The 23272-nt window shown below is 37.7% G+C and overlaps 2 protein-coding genes across 2 annotated transcripts; one reads left to right on the top strand and one right to left on the bottom strand.

Annotated features, from left to right (window-relative positions):
* Window positions 1–2365: 2365 nt before the first annotated feature.
* Window positions 2366–8617, top strand: LOC129906062 (putative nuclease HARBI1). Its single transcript, XM_055981695.1, has 4 exons — window positions 2366–2750; window positions 6758–7200; window positions 7280–7423; window positions 8156–8617. The coding sequence occupies exons 1-4, from the start codon at window positions 2635–2637 to the stop codon at window positions 8497–8499; spliced, it is 1047 nt and encodes a 348-aa protein (XP_055837670.1). The 5' UTR covers window positions 2366–2634; the 3' UTR covers window positions 8500–8617.
* Window positions 8618–8638: 21 nt separating this feature from the next.
* LOC129906061 (uncharacterized) lies at window positions 8639–10772 on the bottom strand. The gene is made up of 3 exons (XM_055981694.1): window positions 9987–10772; window positions 9750–9930; window positions 8639–9686 (listed from the first exon to the last, which is right to left on the bottom strand). The coding sequence occupies exons 1-3, from the start codon at window positions 10001–10003 to the stop codon at window positions 9015–9017; spliced, it is 870 nt and encodes a 289-aa protein (XP_055837669.1). The 5' UTR covers window positions 10004–10772; the 3' UTR covers window positions 8639–9014.
* Between the last annotated feature and the right edge of the window lie 12500 nt (window positions 10773–23272).

The raw sequence follows: 23272 nt of genomic DNA on the forward strand, positions 1-23272 counted from the left end.
CATGTATACTAGAGTGACCGCAAGAAATCGATTTTCGAAATTTGGTCGGGGGAACCCCATAAAATGTTCCGCCTTTGCAGATTTTTAGATAACCAAAATTTCAGCTCGATTGGATAACTCTAAACGGTGCCGACACTCGCTCAAAGTATCAAAAATCTGTTTTTTCACTGTTTTTCGAAGAAAATTAGCTCTAGCTCCCAAACAGATCGGGTTATTTTCACTTTTTATATATTTAATTAAAGGTAGTGTTGCTACACATAATTCAGATGCTAAATTTGTTTAGTTTTACCAAAAAAGAAAAATTTTGTCATCAATTTAAATTTTCAGTACTTACCTCAAAAAGAGCTGAAGTGCAAACTCGATTTAAAATGAAACTTTTTTTAAACTGTTTTATTCAAAAAAACGAAACATTTAACAGAATTCTAAGGCTGTGTGTGAATTGCGTTAAATAGTTAACACTGTGTAAAATTTTTGACACTATTGAGGTGAACAAAAAAATTTCAGCTGTATGGCTTATTGTTTAATATTTTTCTCTGCCTCTTTTCTGCTATGAAACTCCTTTTTAATAAAAAAAAAAAAAACAAAACAAAACCATCTGCAAAAAAAATTTAACTCAAATTTAACCAGGTCCCAGAGCCCAATAAATTTTTAACAGTTGAAAATTTTTTATTCACCTCAACAGTGTCAAATATTTTACCTATGTGAACTATTTTACGCAATTCACACACGGCCTAAAAAACAAAAAAAAAATAACATCGTGTTACATTTCTTATACATAATTAATGAAGTAAATACTAAAAAAATTTAATCAACAGATTTACAAAGTAGTTTTGGAAGCATCAGGATACAATTTTCGGCACTCACTGACTACTTGAAGTACATATTGTTTTTGTTCCTCATCTTTAGTTAAAAGGTTATTAAAATCCGTTATTAATTTGACTCCTCTTTCTGTCATGTCATTTACGACTTTAAGTGATTGTACTTTTTTAAAGCCTTCTTTAAAATGCGGGTTTTCGGGCCAAAGATTTGGAGGTTCTTTGAGAAAACTTGTGTCTATTTTCAATCGGCTGAAAAAGTTCAATGTTTCTTTGTTCACAATATTTTTTAACACTGCTGTGACAAATTGTTCATCTTCATGTGTCTGTAGCTTTGGATTTACTATTCTGTTGGTTTCCGTTTCACTGGTTTTCAAAATTATGTTGGCCGTTTCTAATTTTGTTCGCCATCTGGTAAAGTTAGGTCAAAGAACGCCAGACCTGCCTGCTCTGAACTCAAATACCATAAATGGTTTGAGAATTTAGCAAGAGCCTTCTCTGAAATATCTTTGTCTATCTTGCGGTATTCAATGCAATTACGCAAAAGATCAAGATCTTGTTTAGGAGCCAGATAAGCTCTTGGGGCATTAAACCAAGCAAAAGTTTTTTCTTGTTGAATGTAAGTTTGATTTTGAAACTACAAAGTCAATTGGATTTTGCCCTAGTGCTTCTATTGTAGCTATAATTATGCCAGAAGCATTTCTATCAGATGCCTTACATCGATCCAATAACAAAGAAAGTTTCATTGTTAATAGCTCTTTCACCCCACGACTATGCCTCATACTTTTGCTACCCGAGGGCCCAGAGATAGAGAAACATCCATTCTATCCCTATCCGCAGAATAAAACAGTTAAAAAAAAGTTTAATTTTAAATCGAGTTTGCACTTCAGCTCTTTTTGTGGTAAGTACTGAAAATTTAAATTGATGACAATATTTTTCTTTTTTAGTAAAACTAAACAAATTAAGCATCTGTGAATTATGTGTAACAACACTACCTTTAATTAAATATATAAAAAGTGAAAATAACCCGATCTGTTTTGGAGCTAGAGCTAATTTTCTTCGAAAAACAGTGAAAAACAGAGATTTTTGATACTTTGAGCGAGTGTCGGCACCATTTAGAGTTATCCAATCGAGCTGAAATTTTGGCTATCTAAAAATCTGCAAAGGCGGAACATTTTATGGGGTTCCCCCGAAAAAAATTTGACGAAAAATTTTTTCTATGGGAGTTGCGGTCACTCTAATGTATACATACAGTGTGCATGGGGAAAGAGATACTGAACCGGTTGCGCAGCGATGAATGGAATATTTTCCTCACTTGCAGTGCGACGCGCAAACGGTTCAGGGGAGTTTAGTTAGAACAAAATAATAAAAACTTTAATACAAACTAAAACTTTTTGAACAAAACAAATATATATAAAAAAAAACACGATAGCTCAAAGTCGATAGATTAAATCAAACGAAAGACTCGACAGAAAATTTAAAGCGAAAGAGAAAGAAAATTTGGAAAGAAAAACCAAGGTAAGAAATACAGTCCACATATAAAAAAAAAACATTCATGCCTATTACAGAAGACGCAGTGACTCAGTCCCCGGGAATCTACTCGATCCGCAACCGAATCAAATTTCAATCTGTGAACTCCCCGGGATGAACTGTATTATCGAGCCACGAAAACACACAACTGCTTACCGACATATGTCATAGTTGACATTTATAAAGTCAAATGTCATTTTTTTGAAAACAAACGTAAACAAATAAAGCAAATAACAAACAAACAATAACAAAACTAATAACAAATTTTTGGAAATAAAAACATAAACAAATGGATTCCATTGTTTTTTATTTTAATTCGAGGGAAAATCTTTTTGCCCAAATAAAAAGGAAACGTATGGATTTACGGTTCAAGGCAACAAAAATCCTTGAACTCCCCGATGAACTGTAAGTATTTTATTCATAGGTTTTTTTCCTGCAACACCATGGCAAGTAGAAGCCCAGTAGAGGGATAAACACATAAATAAACTTGCTCCCAATAGATCCCCAAATCCTTTGAGTACCTCAATTTTTCGACGAAATGAATGTTCTATCAATCAAGGGGTATACGAGGACTTGGCTTTAATGTTAACACTTCTGAAGTTGTCGTCTTAGCTGTCTGAGAATCCCATCTTTGAATAGTTGTCACCATCGTCGAAGTTACTTTGACTGATCGAACGACTTACCCGTGATTGATGAATAGATGGAGTTTGTGATCCACCACGTGAGATGTACTGAATGTTTTCGATACCGAACGACGCGACGAATGAAGCCTGTTAGTTTCGCCACTTCCGATTCTGCAGTTGTACTGGAACCAGTGTCTGTGGTTTTTTGTGTCGAGATGCTGAAGGAGCTGTGTTCAGATGAGGTTGTTGTTATCGAAGTGACGAGAGGTAATTTTGTTGCTGTGTCGTTTGTGGTTTTTTATTGTCGGTTTTGGGTTTTTCATTTTTCACTTTTAGAGATGCTGTTAAAGAAGAAAATTATTTTTAATATTTTATTTTGGCAAAGCTATTAACTTATTTATTTATGGTAACCAGTTTAAACCAAAGGGATTTTGGCTTCCCTTAATATCTAAATAAGTAATAACACAGTTCAATGAATAGCAACCCTCTCATTGATAGTGAGTCTGAAGAACTTCCAGTCTGAATAGCCACCAGTGAATGAAGTCTTTCTCTTGGTATGCTGTTTTGGTTTCACACTGATAGTCGCCGTCATTGACGGTCGGATTAGTTTTCGCAGACCAGGACTAGATAATGGAATCGCCTTCTTGTTGTTGAGATAATTAGGGTTACATTTATTGGTATACGGACATTTTTCGTCCTTCATTTAGGGTATTGCAGAGGGAATTGTTGCGTTATGTCGCAACAGTTTGTGCTAAGATGGTATGCAATATTACCACTATCAGGTAATATTGCAGGAACTGGTATGGTTGGGTATTTGTCTTTGTGGGCAAAAACATTGTGGTTCCATATATGGAAGGGTTCATTTGAGGACGTAGAGATTTTGGATTTATATGTTGGAAGTTTTCTGAAATTAGGATTGATACAAATTATCCTTGATGATGATGAAGCATTGTGAATGGAAAACGTTTTTTTCTACCGCAATTGACTTCGTATTAAAAGCAAGATGATTATAATAATGTAGGTACTATTTTACACTTTGTTTTACTTGTTTTAAATTTAAAGAAGCAAAACAAAAGGTAAAATAATAAATATAAAATAATCCAGCAATAAAAAAAAAGTTGACACGCGAAGCTGTGAAAATTAACGGTTAAGATGAATCTAATTGCTTGGAGGTAGGAAAAGTTAATCTTTATTGAGGATAAAGTCATTAGACAAAGACCTTACATCCTTGCAACGAGCGCTTTTAGTATGGGTCTATATTTTGGAAGGAATGTATGTATATTCCTTACAAAAAAAAACTTTTTACTTAACTTGTACGCCCTTATCAATTTGAAAACAATGCATCATAGAAAGTTTCGATACGAAAGCGAACTAAGAAAGGTAGATATCACAATACAGTTGGCCTCCGAAATAGAACAATGGTGTAAGTAATCAAAGTCGACAGTGAAATTCGAAAATCAAAAACTTACTTGATTCCCTCAAGGACGGTGACTCGATGTTCCTGCTGTTGCTAAGTCTCTTCCCATTAGGGTTGTTCAGTAGAGTGGAGCGTTTTTGGACTTTTCTTTCAGATCACTGCGTGCAACTCATGGTTTATGCCTTGTGCTCTTCTGAACATATTCTGATACTTTTTTTTTATTCGACAATGGAAAAATAAATATCGGGAAGCCCCTGAAGATTGCTCGTATTTCACGAAAATCGATATTTTATGAGGCGTTAGAACCCATCTGAATTGACTTAATCTTGTTCATTTCACTACCAACTACTCATAACTTAGGCTGAGTGGTCTCTAGAACCAGATCTGATTCCCTTTTTTGAGTCGTTAACGGAAAAAACGAAATCGGGAAGGCTCCGAAAAATGCACATTTTCGCAAAAATTCAGATTTTTCAAATTGTATAAAATCCCACCCAGAACAAATTTCTTTTACAACTTGTTTGTATTTGCTATATTTGTGAGAACCTCATTGAACCTTATAAGCTATGGAGCACTCAAACTGAGAACTTTTCTGTAATATTGACGTCGTTTATGGGGGATTTAAGAAAATGCTACTTTGACATCCCCTGACCCATTTCAATAGAATTTTAAATTCTAATACTACACTTGAAAACTTCGTTAGTAATTTAATTTTAATTTTAAACACTAACCTCTGTAACTGCATTTAATTTATGTCGATATCTTATTTCAATCCTTAGATATTTGACATTTAGGTGTTTCCATAATTCTTGCCCATGCTTAATTTTTTTTTAACTTTACCTGCAGACGGTTTTCTTAAATACCATACAATCTTTTGTTTTCCACAAACTTTTGTTTTTAATATTGTTAAATTCATAAAAGTAAATCGTTAAACGGTATAATTATTACGCCATTTTGACTTCGAAATAAAAATTTAGCAAGGATTTAGTATGGGCAAGAATTATGGAAACATCTAAATGTCAAATATCTAAGGATTGAAATAAAATATCGACATAAATTAAATGCAGTTACAAAGGTTAATGTTTAAAATAAAAACTAAATTATTAACGAAGTTTTTAAGTGTAGTATTAGAATTTAAAATTCTATTGAAATGGGTCAGGGGATGTCAAAGTAGCATTTTCTTAAATCCCCCATAAACGACGTCAATATTACAGAAAAGTTCTCAGTTTGAGTGCTCCATAGCTTATAAGGTTCAATGAGGTTCTCAAAAATAAAGCAAATACAAACAAGTTGTAAAAGAAATTGGTTCTGGGTGGGATTTTATACAATTTGAAAAATATGAATTTTTGCGAAAATGTGCATTTTTCGGAGCCTTCCCGATTTCGTTTTTTCCATTAACGACTCAAAAAAGGGAATCAGATCTGGTTCTAGAGACCACTCAGCCTAAGTTATGAGTAGTTGGTAGTGAAATGAACAAGATTAAGTCAATTCAGATGGGTTCTAACGCCTCATAAAATATCGATTTTCGTGAAATACGAGCAATCTTCAGGGGCTTCCCGATTTTTATTTTTCCATTGTCGAATAAAAAAAAAGTATCAGAATATGTTCAGAAGAGCACAAGGCATAAACCATGAGTTGCACGCAGTGATCTGAAAGAAAAGTCCAAAAACGCTCCACTCTATTGTTCAGATTTTGCCTGTTCAATGATTATCCGTCGCCTTTGGGCGAATTTCGAATTAATTCAAATTTAAGTAGTCACAAAACATCTTTTGCTATAAAACTTGTTTTGAAATTTTGTATGGAACGTGGACGTTAAGTGGTCATTATTGAATTTGTTATTTTATGATGTTATTAAGTCTTACACATGTTTTGCAGAAGTTGTATCCTTGTGACGTACTTCAGAAACAGATAAAATGCCTTTTTGTATTTAACACTTTATGTAGATTGTCTATGTTGTAATTTTAATATGTATTTTAAGTGCGTATTATGATACTATGGCATTTTCCCTTACTCTGAAGACCTTAATCTTGAATATCCAACCATCTAGAACCCAAACTATTAGCTTTCTGAAACAACAGTTTCAAACCTATTTTCAGAATTTCGTTGTTCAATTCTTGTTAGTTTGAATCGTTTGAAAAACGGTCGAAGAAAAACAAAAGTGGTTGGCTTAAAAATCTTGTATTATGAGTTCTATTGGTCGGTTTTTCAAGATCAATGTCTTCAGGGTCAGGGAAAATGGCAGAGCAGAGCAATACAGCGAAACTTCCAATGTAAAAATTTTTCCTAAGCTATTTCTTATTTCTTTCATTTGATACCAATTTTATTAATGGCCGTTCAACGTCAAAAACGCCCATTCTCCTTTACTTTAATTTCAGATTTATAAAGCACTTCAGATTAAATAAGCCAGCCTTTAAGTATGTTCTACGTGAACTTAAGCGGCAACTCCCCCCGGTTGCAAGGTCATCATCGATTTCACCAGAATTGAAACTGGCTGCGAGCTTAAGGTTCTTGGCTGAAGGTGGATATCAGCATGGAGTTGGGCAGGACTTCAATTTAGGGATGGCGCAGTCAACAATATCAGTTGTGCTCAGCGAAGTGCTTAACATTTTGGAAGTGCAGTTATGTCCGAGATGGATAAGTCTTGCCATGACGGAAGAGGAAAAAAGTGAAGCTCGTTTGCATTTTTACAGGAAAGGCAGAATACCTGGTGTCATAATGTGCATAGACGGAACCCATATAAAAATTTCAAAGCCCACTGGAGAAAATTCACATCTGTTTTTGAACCGAAAAGGATTTTATAGTTTAAATGCAATGATCGGAATACAATAAATAATTAATACAATAAATAATTAATCAATTCGATTTTTAATATTTTTTTAACTTTCTTAAATTTCAGATTTGTGATCATGAACAGAAAATCCGATACGTGGATGCAAAATATCCTGGTTCCAGTCATGACAGTGTTGTATGGGGAAACAGTGAGGCATATCAGTACTTCAAGTCCTTGTACGATAATGGGGATAGAAACACAAGATTGCTTGGTACGAATTATTTTTATTAAAAACATTTGAATCATTTATTTTCAAAACATGATAAGTCCATGATTTCAAATTTTTCAGGAGAAGAAAAAAACGTTCTATTTTCTTTTGTTAAGTGTTGCAAAATGTATAAAAAATATATTTTGTAGAACTTTTACCTAGCTACAGAATATCGTTTGGTATTTACTTTTTGGACCGATTGCTTAAAAGATAAAAAATAAAAACGATTTTGGACTTATCATTCTTTGAAAATAAACGAATGTGAAATTAGTTTTAAAATGAATATACAATTTTTTTTAAAGCCTCAGTCTATCCAACAATTGCATTTGGGAATAGAATATAATGTTTCGAGTAGTTATTTTACTTGAAAGACGCCTTCAACTTAAGATTTTGAGTCAGTAGTCAGCTTCTCTATGTGTAGTCAATTACTCATAAAAAAGTTGCTGTTTATTTTCAAAAGATGATAAGTCCGGGACTTTTATAATGTTTTGACAATAAATTTTTTTTTCGCTTAGCTGTAAAATCGAATATAGACTGAGTAGATGCTTCATATTTTGAAGGCAGGTGTGGTTATCCCCCAAGAACATATTCAGTTAAAAAAACGAATTTTGAAAAAAAGTGGACTTATCATGTTTTGAAAATAAACGATTCATTTATTGCACAAGATTAATTTATAAATATATTTATATCCTCTTTCTCTTTCTCCCTGGCTGATAACTCCATTCCGCAACGCAGGTGTTGGAACCCCCAAAAGTCGATTCAATACAACCCACAGCAAGGCCCGCAATGTTATTGAAAGGACTTTTGGGGTTTGGAAAAATTGGTGCAGATGTTGCTTGGGTGCTCGGCAGCTGCACTATTCACCGACTAAAGCTATCCAAATAGTTAATGTTGCCGCAGCACTCCACAACATAAGAATTCATTTCAAATCAAATGATCAAAATGTTGCAGATTTTGAAGAAGGAGACGATGCCGGAGAAGAAGAGGAAAGGGAAGATGTTCCTGAAGAAATCAATCAAAACAACATATACCAGGAACAAGCGAACGTTCTGCGAAATGAATTTTTAGTAAATTTTTAAAAAAATTAAAAAAACTTTGTATTTTTTTTAATGTATATTTATACAAAAAACAAGCTTAATATTAAAAAAAAAAAAAACAAAAATGAAAATAAAATATTTCGTTAAATTCAGGTACTACTTTTCAAACTTCATAAAATTTTGGATTGCACAAAATAAAAAGTAAGTAATAGGAACATAAGTAATAGCAACATAATAAATAATACGAAATTTCATACGTTTTGTTTAAAAAAAAATTAATTAAAAGTAAAAACAAAAATCACATTTCATAGGGTAGACTTGCCTAATTTCGGCCGTCTCCAGTTTCCGGTAACCTTTCTGAAAATCTTTATAACTAGTGATTTCTTTCGGTTTATTCTTTTATATATTAGAATAGCATAAGAGCGAACATTTGGAATAAACCCTCGAAATCACTAGTTACAACGATTTTCGAAATCACTAGTTATAACGATTACAGAAAGGTGGCCGCAAACTAGAGACGGCTGAAATTAGGCAACTCTACCCTGAGAAGTCATGTTTTAATCAGACATGTCTGACACAGTTTCCGATCCTTCTTGTCTTTTCATTAAACTTTCTATTTTAAAGTTGTGTCGGACATTCTCTTGAAGAAATGATTGTAGAATGTTATTTTTCTTCTCCTCATGCCTCTCTAATCTCTGTAGAGAGAGGGAAATTTTTTCCATCTTGGAATCAAGTTCCTGGTGCAGTTTAAGGTTTTCTGTCATTATGTCTGTAACCTTTTCATAAAGGTTTTTTTGAAGACCAATTTGGTCTTCCAACAATTTAGTTTGGGTTGGTGGTTTTGTATTTGTAGTTGGTTTTGGTTTTGGCGTTGGGTTTGAAATGTTGGGTATATTGGTGTCGTTCTCTTTTTCTACGATTCCGAAGCTTTCATCTAAGACTTCGATCGTTAAACCTGCTTCTTCGGAAAAACTGTTTTGAAGGGAACAAACAGGTGGTGTAACTGAACTGGCCACGAATGTTGCCCCAAGCCTTCGTTTTTTTGGCATTCCAAAAGCTTGGGTCTGGGGAATACCATCGACACAGTCTCTTAGGCACAAGAGCTGAATAACGTCTTCTTCTAACGGACTAAAGTTAACTTGTTCATATGGGCCACCACCCGTTGCATTTAGCAATCTTTTATTTTGAGATAACTTTTTCCTCAATGAGGATTTTAAGTCAGACCAAACCTAAAATTAATGAAAGAACAATAGTTATTTCAATTCATTTAACTGTTTAAAAACCCAATTGACCTTTTTCCACTCCGCAACTTCTTTTATTGGTGGACCCTGAGCATTTAAAGTTTCCGCCAAGTTTTGCCAAAATACTTGAACCTCCTCCGGAGACTTTTTGGTGAAGTTTTTGGCTATATCAGGTTCGATTTTCATTCTTTCGACCATCTCGTGGAACTGGTCACGATTTGTTATTCTTTTTCTGCAAAAAAATAATGGTTTTTAAATAATTTTACCATTTTTTTGTTTTTAACTTACTTTTTGTTACTTTCCATTTGTGCTAACTGTTAATATGTGAATTTTGACATGAGATGTAAAATGTCAAAACAATGAACTATGTTACCGACAGTTATCACTTCCGCACCGGGCGGGTTCGGTAATAGAAAATCTTGCGAAAGTGACTCTCACTCCCGCCGCAGTGCTTCTGCGTCTTCGGTAATAGGCATGATTATTTGGTGAGTGTTGTGTTGCTGTAGGGAAAGTAGTAAAGTTTTTTACAAAGTTGAAAGTTTAAGAAATAGATAATTTAATATATTGGAAAGAATTTGATAGAACGAAAAGAGGAAAAGAATAAAATTTATCCGATAGAAAAATACGATTGAGATATGAATGGTGGTGTGTTAGGGAATTTGAGATTTTTTGAGCGGTTTAAAGTTTTTCCGTTTGGAATCATGTTCTCCTTCTTCTCAAAGAAAATACTCGTTGTGGTTGTTATGTGCCATGACGGGGGGAGAGACGAGAACGGAGTTAGTGGAAAGTAGGAAAGACAATTTTTGAATTTTTCGGAAAGAACATTCTAGATGAAATACGTGTGTGCGAGTGTGTGCGAAATCTGTTGAATTTTTTTGGAAAGAAAGAGGTATATTTTTTGGAAAGAAAAAGGGAACGAAATCTGCTATATTGCTCAGGTTCGTTCATCGGAAAGGGAGAGATATAATTTTCAGAGGAAAGACGGAGAGAAATTAAGTTCCATATTTTACAATCATACGAAAGAAAAAACATATTATTTTTTTATTATTTCTTATTATTATTTGAGAAAGAAAATATTTTAAATTTTGGAAAGAAATGCACTCATATAAAGAGAATGGGTGTCAGAGTTTTGGAAAGAAAATAATATTTTTATCGAGAAAAAATATTCTATCATGCTTTTAGTTTTTTTTGTTTGTTGTATTGTTGTTGGGACAGAGAATGTTTTGGAAAGAAAAGAAGAAAAATATATCTTCTATCGGAAAGAGAGGCACGTATGTGCTATGGTTGTTTGGACAGAAAAAATATTTTGGAAAGAAAAGAAGAAAATATATCTTCTATCGGAAAGAGAGGCATGGATGTGCTATGGTAAGTTGGAAAGAAATATTGGTTATTGTGGTACGGAAAGAAAATATGAATTTGTAGGAAAGAGAAGGATAGATTTTTGGTTTGTTTTCCTTTGTTGTTGTTATTGAATTACAATTTTTGAAGGAAAGTTGTTTTTATTTATTTTTCCATTTTTTTCAAATGGCATAGAGTGCATCTCAGTTGTCGATTGCACGACTTTAATGGACAGATGTTAGGAAAGAGGTAAGATGCATCAAGGTATTTAAAAGCATGATAGGGAAAAAAAACAAATGGAAAGAAAAACCAGGAACTCAAAACATTTAACTATTTGTAGTTGCCATAAGCTTGGAAAGAAAAAGCAGGAACTCAAAACATTTAATTATGTGTAGTTGCCATAAGCTTGGAAAGAAAACTTGCAAGTGGACAGATGGACAGAATAGCCAATTTGGCTACAACAACAATACAGCAAACACACACAAATCATATATTCTTTTATTATTATTTCATTTTTGACTTTTATTTTATTTTTACAAACAGGATTGAGTCGAGTTGGAGTTGGTGAGTCCTCAGTACGTGCTCATGCCTGAAATCAAAGAGCGATTCTCTCAGTTAATAGGGATGAGTCGTGGACGTAAGGCTGAGCCGGGCTGAGTGAGCCGTCATTCTCTGGTTCCATTCTCCTTGTTATCTTTGTTATTTTTATTAGACAATTTCAGGTTTTCAGGTATTAATGCTGTTTTGATTATTTAATCAGATTCGATAGATTGGACAGATTCGATAGATTGGACAGATTCGATAGATTGGAAAGATTCGACAGATTAGAAAGATTCGATAGATTGGACAGATTCGATAGATTGGAAAGATTCGATAGATTAGACAGATTCGATAGATTGGAAAGATTCGATAGATTGGACAGATTCGATAGATTGGAAAGATTCGATAGATTGGACAGATTCGATAGATTGGATAGATTCGATAGATTGGACAGATTCGATAGATTGGAAAGATTCGATAGATTAGACAGATTCGATAGATTGGACAGATTCGATAGATTGGAAAGATTCTATAGATTAGACAGATTCGATAGATTGGAAAGATTCGATAGATTGGACAGATTCGATAGATTCGATAGATTGGACAGAATCGATAGATTGGAAAGATTGGATAGATTGGATAGATTGGACAGATTCGATAGATTGAAATTGGATAGATTGTTAAGTTGGACAGATTGGAAAGTTGGACAGAATGGATAGCAGCAATGCCGAATATGCTCTACAGGCGGCCATCCATGCAGTACAACGCATGATCGCCCTTACGAAAGAAGAGAGATTTCCTGAGGCAGGTCGAAAGACAAGTGAACAGACAACCGGAAAGAGCGACAGAGCGACGGCAAGATAGAAGGCCAATGTCATCACGAGCTGGCCGCACGGACGAAAGCCGAAGAAAACTTTGTCAAGCGTGTTTTTCGATGACACATCCGCTTTGGGACTGCCCGGAGTTCCAAGCATTGACACTTCAAGCGAGACAGAACTTAGTAAGGGACAAAAACATCTGTCCGAATTGTCTAAAGAACGGACATTCAGCGAAAGAGTGCTTCCAAGGTCCATGTACCAGATGCTCTGGTCACCGAATCAAAGAAATGAACAAGGAAGACTTGATGGTGCTCCGAGTCCAGGAGCAAGGAAAGAAAAGAAGTGGACAGACAAGTGGACGAAAGCAAAAATCCGACTGACTAGATGGTGTGCCAGCGAAGCGCCGTAAAATCGTACAGAAAGACAGGAAAGATACGATGGGGAAAGCTATGAAACGAAAGAATATGGAGAGCGATAGAAAAGAACGACAGAAAGGCGATTCGGACGATACTGGCAGCAAGACATCATGGAAAGATTTTAAAAGACATGTTGTACATCTCAGGCCAATCTGGTGAATAGCCAATTGGTGGAAAGATTAATGGTAACGAAAGAACAGGTATCAAGGAAAGCGATGGGGATTAGCGGTCAGCCGCTTCATATCAAACATAAAACCATACTAAAGATTAGACCATGGTTTTCGAAAGAGATAATGGTTGAGCAAGAATTTTGGGTTTTGCCGAAAGAAGATCAGTGGAGGCCAATGATAATAGCACAGAACTTGACATGTATGGTTAACGATACATCTCAAGAGCTGCCATTGGCCGATCCTGATTATTGGAAAGAGGGTCCAGTGGACCTGCTGCTAGGATGCAAATTCCTAGCAGCCATGTTTGGAAAGATGGACAGACGGACAGATAGTGTGGTCTGTTTAAAAACCACTTTTGGAAAGATAGTTTTAGGACAGCAGGGAGAGTTTCTCTCTGGGAAAGAATTTGGACAGACATACACAATAGCTTTGAGTAACGAACAGTTACATGAAGCACTTAAGAGATTATGGTTATTAGACGGGATTAAACCCTCGTTCACAAGATCGAAAGAAGAAGAACTGGTGACAGTTCTGGAAAGTTTGTTGTAACGATTCCTTTAAAGGAATCATGGAAAGACATAGGCACTACCGAGCTCATAGCGAAGCGAAGGTTTTTTGCCTTGGAAAGAAAGTTGGAAAGAGATGCTGAGCTGAAAGAGAAGTATGTTGACTTTATGAGAGAGTACGAAAGATCTGGTCTTATGACTCCTGTTGTTGAAAGGCGTCATATTCAAACAATTTATCACATTCCACACCATTGCGTCACAAAGAAGTTCCGAGTGGTCTTTGACGCCAGCTGTAAAACAACCAATGGATTTTTTTTTCAATTTTGTTTTATTGAACATACTATATACAATTGACTTAAGCTTAACTTATTTCTAATAACATACATTGATTGATATAAAATTTGTTGGCACATATGGGGCCTAACCTTATACAATGGATAAAAGATAAAATATATATAAATATAGTACATGAATAGGCTTAATTTTACAAGTCTGCTGACTAGGTTATCCTCGGGGTGTTCCGTCCCGGTTGTCCAGTTGTGGTATTGATAATGGTGGGTTGGGTGGTATGGCATTTAGCCGCGGTAGTAGGCCGATTGCGTATCGGCGTAAAAGTAAACTACTTCCTCGTTGTCGGTTGGGATTATGTGCAGGGCCGTCTTTAACTATCCTGGGGCCCTTGGGCACACAAAAATTTGGGGCCCTTTTGGAAAGTAAAAAAAGCACAATGGTTGGCTAAAAGGCAATGGTTGGTTAAAAAGGCGTGCCAATATATCATTCCATATAAAGTACCTAGTGTCTATTTGGCAGGGGGTGCTAATAATACGTGCATTGAGACATCAATCTTGCCACTGCCAATCATTGTACCCTGTATCCGTTATAAGTTTCAGTTTGAAGAATTGGAAAAAAAAGAGCTCAAAGGGATTGATAGATTTGCTAAAAAATCGGTACAAACAATTTGTACCTACGTGGTTTCCAAGAACCGTTTTTTTTATTTTATTTTAATGTCTATTTTTCAACGGATATCTTCAATACCTATAAAGTTTTCGAGATATTTCAATTTTCTCAAAAACGGATAAAAAAAAACATGTAATGCTGCAAATAAGGCCGCACTTTTGAAATAAGAAAATTATTTTTTTGGATCGTTATTAACGGTACCTACTTGCCATAGAACCGATTTCTTAATGTAAACGACACAACCGATTTTAATGAAAATTTTGACATAAAAAGGTTTAAACTGATATTAAAATTAAGAAAACTTTTTAAAAAAATTATTTTTGGATTTAAAAAAAATTATTTTTTTTTTTTTTTTAAACAATTTTTTTTAAAGTTATTTAATGAATTTTATGTGTATCTTTAAATACGAGAGAAATTCGCAATTCAAATTAAAAAATGTTTGGGATGCCAACCTATTGTACCATGGCGTTTTCCATTGAACCGATGAGCCGGCAATAGTTTTTTCTTAAACGTCTTCCAACGGAAAAAGCATTGAAGTTTTTTTGCCGACGAATTGATTCTTTTTTCGTCTTTTAATACGAATCTACACATATTTGTACACTGATTTTAGCACGCACTACAAATTTGACAGCTTTGCAACTACAAACGAAATTATTATTTAAGGAAAAAGATAATGGAAGAGAATTCGTTGTTTGTATTAATAAATAATAAATAAATCTTACCTACAGTGGAAAAAAAAGATATTTTTCTTGTTTTTTGAAAATATTATTGGCTTCTTTTTTTGAAAATTGAATTTGGGTTTGGTTGTTTGGATTTAAAATTTTGTCCGCATACAACGCCAAATTATTTGTTTTCATTTTGAAAACATATATTTCCCGAGCAGGTGTAGAAAAAACTTTATTTGATTGTTTGGTTGCCATATAAAAACTAAAATTTTTTGGTAGATGGTCTGTCTGACAAAAATTTTTTGAGAATAAATGTGTGAGAGAAATTTTCGTTCCTTCGGGGCCCCCCTGAGAATGGGGGCCCTGGGCACGGGCCCCGTGTGCCCTTATGGTAAAGACGGCACTGATTATGTGCTCATCTAGAATATCCAAAGCATTAAGGTATCTGGGTTCGGGATGTCGTTGTTGGGTTCTCATGCTTCTCATCAGCTGATTGGGGTGGTTGGCGATGCTTCCGACAAGTTTCTTTGCAGATTGCAGCAGATACTTTTCCAACGTCATGATGTTTGCTTCCTCGTAAAGTCGCTCGTTGCTGTAGTATTTTTGTCGCTGTCGATCGAAGTAAAGTCCGGTGCAGATCCTCAGAATTTTCCTCTCAAAAATTTGAAGTTCCTTCATGGCTGTCTTGGAAATGGTATACCATACCGGAAAGCTATAGGCGATGACAGGTCGTAGAAGCTGCTTGTAGATCAGGAGTTTCGTTGGTTGGCTTAATCCGTTTCTTCTCTTCATCAGGGGGTGAAGGCGATGGAAGGCGTAGTTGGCTTTTTTCAGGACAGACCTAGAGTGAAGGTTGAACCTCAGGAGCTCGTTAAAGTTGATCCCTAAATACTTCGCGTTGCGTTTGGCTGCCAATTTAGTACCATCAGGTAGTGTAAGTGTGATGCTCCTACAGTTTGCAGCTGACCGAATGCTTCGTCCTCCTGTTCGTCTAAAGCACAGTAATTCCGATTTGGATGAGTTGATCCGGATACCCCATTTACTGTAGAACTCATACAGTTTTCGAATGTGAGCTTCAACTTTCCTGGCAGCTATCGTTGGCGAGACGGATTTGTGGTATGTGAGCAAATCGTCAGCGTAAAGCAGGTTCTCGCACTCACTTGCAAGCGGCTGGTCTGACGTCAGGATACTATAAAGGAAGGGACCAAGTTTTGATCCTTGGGCAACTCCAGCTCTAATGCACTTCATTGCTGATTTTCTATCCTCCACTTGTACGAAGAAGTTCCTAGAAGAAAGAAAAGAAAAAATGATTTTTATTAGTGCTACAGGGAAGCCTAGTAAATGAAGTTTATGGATAAGGGCTTCTATCCATACGCTGTCAAATGCTTTCTCGACATCCAGAAAGCATGCGACGGTAACTTGATGGTTGTTCAAAGCTGAGGTGATGTCTTGGTGGAACTTCATGAGCGGATGCAGTGTGGAGTGCTTCTCCCGAAAGCCGAACTGCATGTCTGGGATAATGTTGAAATCGCTGCAAAACTTCTTGAGCTTCCTCAGTGTCAGCTCTTCCAAGAGCTTACTTAGGTTGTTGAGAAGAGAAATTGGCCTGTAATTAGATATAATGTTCCTCGCACCTTTCTTAGGAATTGCCACGATTCTTGCAGTTTTCCATTTCTGCGGGAAGTAGCTGTTGTTGATGCAGTTGTTGAGGATAATGGTTAAGAAGATTAATATTGTCTGCGGGAGCCTCTTAATGACGAAGTTGGAAATGCCATCCGGTCCGGCTGATTTCTTAGGTTTGGATAGGCTAATTATTTCGGCAATCTCTTCTGGGGTGCTCAGGTTTGGGATGTCAACTGGATCACTTGCGGGATTGGTGTTGCTGAATGTTGCTACATCGATGTTAGGTACTAAGGTCCTTCGGATGGATGCTTCCATTTCCTGTAAGAAGACTGGGTCTGCGGAAGGGTTCGGTGTGAAGTTACCTTCGAAGTGGGCTGCAAATGCTTCTGCTTTTTCCTGAGATGTTGTTGCTTCTCCATTGTTGGTGTTAATAACTTCCGGCATTGGTGACTTCTGTCCAACAATTCGGTTGATATTCTTGAAGGCATCAGGTCCGGGCTTTATTGACTGCAGTCTCTTCTGGAACTGTGTGTTGTTGAAGTGTTGAATGGCGTTACGGAGCATGATGTTGGTGCACTGCAGCTCACTCCACACTGTCCGGTAGTTGGCATTTGATGTGTTTAAGTCCCGCTTGTGGATCCTTTGGAGGCGTTTTCTTAACCGCTGTCTGTGTGCGTATAAATTTTGCACGTGTACTGGAAGATGTTGGTAGCGGTCCTTTGATGTCTTCGGCTGTTTTTGATTGTCCAGTGCACTTGTGATTGCCGTTTCCAGAGAATCAATAGCAGCATCAATTTCAACATTCTGGAGATTTCTGTTGTGTGGTGGGAAAGTGATGGATTGTTCAACCTCTCTCTGCAGCCTGTCTATATCCAATCTCCTATAGTTGATGAAGTGTTCCGCTGGTTGTGTCACTAAGTTGATGGGCTGATGAAGCTTAATACTGAGCTGAACTGCTTCATGGTCCGAGTCGCTGGATACTGTTGAACAGATAAAGTTGCAGAAATCAGGATGAATATGCACAAAATTTGATGTTACTAAGAAGAAGTCCAATATTGAAGGTGTTCTTGGGTAGGTTGGTTTCGGTTGAGAAATTACAACTAACGAGTGTTGGGCACTGTTGAAATCCAACCAGTCGGATATTGCCTTCCCTTCAGTGTTGATTGTTGAATCCATCCAAAGGTGATGTCTAGCATTGAAATCACCGCCGATGAGTCCATAAGTGCTTCTCGAGAGTGTGCCGTTGAATGTCTGTAAGTCGCTCTGGATGTTTTTGGCCGTGGAATTGCATTTGAAGTACACGCTTATTATGGTGAGTGTCTCATCTCTTCCTAGGTTTAAGATTACAGCAGTAGCTTCACTGGTCGAGAGTCCTTTGATGATGGTTTCACTGGTGCTTATATTTTTCTTTACAAAAATTGCAGTCCCTCTGCGGTTCTCGGCTTTGTCCTGTCGGAAGGTGTTAAATCCAACGATGTCAATGTTATTTTTCCGTGTCACGTTGGTCTCGCTGATGAGGGCGATGTCTGGGCTGTTGTTCTTCAAGAACAAGTTGAATGATGTCCTCTTCTCCAGGCTGTACAATGAATTGAAATTGTACGTCAGTATGCGGAGCTTCTTTAATGACATAGTGTGTAGATGAAGGTGGCTAAGGCCGCGGACTTATCTTTATCACTCAGAAGCCCATAGTTAGGCGGAACGGCACTCCGGGCTTTCTGCATCACTGACAAGAGGTCACTTCCGAAGAGGCGCTCAACTTCGTTGTTGAGATTCATCGGTGGTGGTGCTGATGTAGATGCTGGTCTGGTCGGCTTAGTTGGCCCTGACTTAACTGGGATGCTCTTTGCTGGAGTCCTGGTTTGCTGTCATTGTGTTTGGTTCTTCATTGGTGCTATTGGCTTGGGTGTTGCTGCCTTTGGTGGTTGTGCTTTTAGGGCCATTGCTGCATAGCTCACTGCTGGCCGGGTAATGGTACATGCTGACTTAGCAGCAAACTCCTGGTGAGACTTTTTCTGCGCCAGCACCTTATTCCTTTCGGTAAGCTTAGCTTTCAGTGTCGGGCATCCTTTGAAGCTAGCTGGATGTCCTTCCTTCTTACAGTTGGCGCACCATACATCCGATCCGGTGTTTTCCTTCCTTCTACATTGTCCTGGTTCATGGTCTTCTTTGCACTTAACGCAAACATATTGGCGGCCGCAGTTTGTGGCAACGTGACCAAAACGTTGGCAGTTTCGGCATTGCACGATGTCGTTGGTCCTAAGACGCTCCCAATGAACCCGGTGGTTCATTATCAATGTCTTTGAGTAGACCTCGGCGATGTCACAGCTCTTATTTAGTTCTACGACGAAGTTGTTGAATTCTTTGCCCTGTGCCTTTTTGGACTTGAATTCAGTGACTTTGATGACTGGGAGACCCTCGATCCTAAGTTCATCTTCTATTTCAATGGCTGCGAGTGTGAAGTGAAGTCCTTTCAGCATTAGTAGGTTCTTCCTATCTTCTCGGGGTGTAAAGGTATTAAATTGGATCTTCCTCGCTTTTAGGAAGTTTTTAATGTCCTCAAAAGATTGGCGGTTCCCAGTTGAAATGATGGTTGTCTTTGTGCTCCTGTTTTTAAATGTCACCTTGAGGTTTTTATTTTTGCAGAATCTGCTGATTTCCGCGATGTTAGCGGAAAAACAGAAGATTGGTGGCATTCCTGTTGTCTTGGTGGTGGTGATTGGAGGCCGTGGCTGGGCGGCAGTTGTACTTGCTGTTGCTGGTTGTTTAGCTGTTGGTGGCTGTGTTGCAGCTTGTGACTGTTGTGCTGTTGGCGGCTTGTTTGGACTGGCTGATGTTGGCTGCTTATTCGGAGAATGCTGGGCTGTTGCTGTTGATGGCTTGTAGAAATCCGTGATTATTAGTTTTTTGGCTGCAGTTGCTCCTTTTCCGGATTTCCTAGGCCTCTTCTGCCCTGGCTGGGGAGATTCACCATCAATTTCCGAACTGGAAGCAGAATCACAAGTATCTCATCGTTGGCGTGTGTCGATGAGCTTTCTTCACTTTCGGTTTCCATTTCATCTTCGGCTTTGTCTTCTTTGTTCTTCTGCAATTGATCATCCCTTGTGATAAAACTTCCTAGGGTTTTATTGATTCGCGATCCGTGTTCAGGACCCAGGTCGTTGATGATCCTCTTAATTAGTTCTCCCAGGGCAATAAACGCACTTTCAAGATTAAAAGGCTCACCCATTTTTAATTGCTGCTAATTGTTTTTACTTTAATTATTATATGGCACCACTTAGTTTAATCCTCGCACGATATTTTAGGAAAAACTTTCATGCGCACATTAATTAAGGGTTGGCTTAGGTAGCTTAACTCTGCTAATGATTTCGGGTTTTATTACCACAGGGTAATAAAACTTTTGAAAATCGTCGCAGGTAAAACCCTTCGCTGGTAGATTTGGTGGTTGTTTTTGTTAAGTGTTTAAAACTATCCGCTGCACGTCTATCTGCTTTGAATGTCTGTTTGAAACTGAAACAACCAATGGAATATCGTTGAACGATGTTCAGATGGTAGGAGAGAAACTACAGATGGATCTGCACAATATTCTAATGCGTTTTAGAAGGCATAGAGTTGCGATTAGTGCAGACATCAAGATGATGTTCCGAATGGTAAAGATTGCGAAAGAACAGTGGGACCTTCAAAGAATTTATTTGAGGGAAAGCCCAAAGGAAAGATTAAGAGAATACTGGCTCACGGTAGTCACGTATGGAATGGCATCATCGGCTCACAATGCAGTGAGAGCCTAGGTGCAATGTGCGAAAGATATGGAATTGAAATTTCCTACTGCCACCAAGGCAATTTAAGAAGACTTCTACATGGATGACTGCGCCATAGGTGCTGATTCTGAAGTTGAAGCAATAAAGTTATCGAAGGAGATTGACTTGATACTAAAGAGTGCAGGTTTCGAGCTAAGAAAATGGAGTTCGAATTCCAGAGCTCTCATAGAAAACATGAACTATGAGGAGCAAAATTCGATTGTATTCCAAGAAGACGACAAAGCGTCGATTCTGCGATTAAAATGGTTACTCGACAGAGATCAATTTACATTTGTAGTAAAGACACCAATATCTGAGGATATAATGACAAAGAGGAAAGTAGTTAGCTGCATAGCACAGTTGTACGATCCAAATGGATTTTTATCGCCAGTAACGATTCTTGGTAAAATTCTTATACAAGACATATGGCGAGGAAAGAAGGATTGGGATGATGAATTGTCGAAAGACATTCAGGAAAGATGGAAAGATTTTTGGAAAGAGATTACTTTCTTGGAAAGATTTAAAATGGAAAGATGGATAGGTACATCGAAAGATGTAAGGAAAGAAATTCATGGGTTCTCAGATGCGTCTGAGAAAGCTTATGGGGCAGTAATTTATGTCAGGACAGAATATCCAAATGGAAAGATCAAGTCTACATTGCTTCAAGTCAAGAACGCGTGTAGCACCATTAAAGGCAATCACGATACCACGTCTTGAACTAGCAGCAGCTGAGCTGCTGGGAAGGTTATTCGTCAATGTGAAAGAAATTATGCAATGGAAAGACATAGAGTACAATCTATGGACAGATTCGACTGTTACCTTACATTGGATTAGCAAACCACCATGCGATTTAAAGACTTATGTCGCGAACAGAGTTTCGTCGATTCAAACAAATACGAAAGTCAAAAGATGGAAGCATGTAGGTACGAAAGACAATCCTGCTGACCTGCTGAGCAGGGGAATGAAGCCATCTGCACTGGTCGACAGCAAGTTATGGCTGGAGGGACCGGACTGGCTATCACTACCTCACTCCGAATGGAAATCTGAAAGCTATGTGCCAAATCTTTCAGATGGGGGGAGGGATGAGATGAAAGTGTTTACTCTCATCAAGTTTTACGACATGTTATAAATGAATATCAAAGAGACTGGAAAGAGTGTTCCGATACATGAATGTACGACCACATTGGAGAAAGCAATTAACGTTACTGCATTCGTTTTTCGCTTCATAGACAAAGTAAAAGCGAAGGTGAAAGAATCGAGAGAATGGGAGAGAAAGTACGGAAAGAGGCGAAGACGTTCGTTGCGGTACGCAACGAAGCTGGAAAGAAAGGCGATTCAACTCACATCGTCAGAGAAAGAAGGTGCGGTAGTATATCTGCTGCGGAGAGAACAGGAAAGATATTTTGGGAAAGAAATAACGGCCATCCGAAAGAAGAGAAATTTGCACGAGAGAAGTAAGATAGAAGCTCTAAAGCCTGTATTGGATGATAAATTGGTCCTGAGGGCTGGGGGGCGACTGGAAAGATCTGAGATAGAATATGGAAAGAAACATCCAGCGATAGTACCGACTGGTTCTCGACTAGCATGGTTGATAATGGACAGTGCTCACAAGGCAACAAAGCACGGGGCTGTTCAGTTCATGATGCAACACATACGAGAAAGATTTTGGATTCCGAGATTAAGAAGCGAATTGAGAATGTTCATACACAAGTGTTTGGTTTGTGTTCGATACAACCACAGATACGAAAGCTAGCTAATGGCAGATCTGCCAAAGGAAAGAGTATCTCCTGGAAAGGCATTTCTACACACAGGTGTAGATTGGACAGAGTCGGTGAACAGATAACGAGACAGAAATGTTGGGTCTCTATTTTTGTTTGTCTCAAAACGAGAGCCATACATATTGACGTTGTGTCAAGTCTGACATCAACTGCATTCATTGCCTGCTACGAAAGATTTATAGCCCGAAGGGGAAGATGCGAAAGAATGTACAGCGACAACGTTTGTTGGAGCTGCGAAAGAACTACAGAAAGCGAAAGAACTTTGGCAAGGGAAAGAGACGATGGACTTTCTTGGTGCGAAAGGGACAGAGTGGAGATTTATGACTCCAGCAGCGCCACATCAAGGTGGCATCTATGAGGCCGCAGTGAAATCTATGAAATTTCACTTAACAAGAGTGGTCGGAGCGAAAGTACTGACTTATGAGCAGATGTTGACATTGCTTGCTGGAATAGAAGCAATTTTGAACTCAAGGCCGTTGCAGGCACTCAGTGACGATCCGAATGATTTACAGGCGTTAACGCCGGGACATTTTCTGGTGGGAGAGCCATTAGTGCTTCCACTACCATTCATAACGGGAGAGATACCAAGTACACATGGTGTACAACTATGGAAAGAACGAAAGAGAATGCTAACTCACTTTTGGGTAAGATGGAAAGAGGAATATCTGGTGACATTACTAGAGCGAAAGAAACGGAGAAGAGAGAAGCACAACGTCCAAGTAGGTCAGCTGTGCATTATTAAGAGTGAGAATTTCCCGCCTTCAGCGTGGGCTATAGGAAGGATCATCAAGGTGATACCCGGAAAAGATGGACTTGTTCGAAATGTGGTGCTACAGACTGCAACCAATCAGCTAAAGAGGCCGGTGCAGAAGATTTGTATTTTAGCAATAGAAGAGTAATCTTGTTTGTGACGAGAAAAGGCGAAAGATAAGACGATCAGCAAGACGCTAGATGGTGGAAAACCTAAGG

Source organism: Episyrphus balteatus, chromosome 1 (assembly GCF_945859705.1).
Source record: "Episyrphus balteatus chromosome 1, idEpiBalt1.1, whole genome shotgun sequence".
In the NCBI taxonomy this organism is placed as follows: domain Eukaryota; kingdom Metazoa; phylum Arthropoda; class Insecta; order Diptera; family Syrphidae; genus Episyrphus; species Episyrphus balteatus.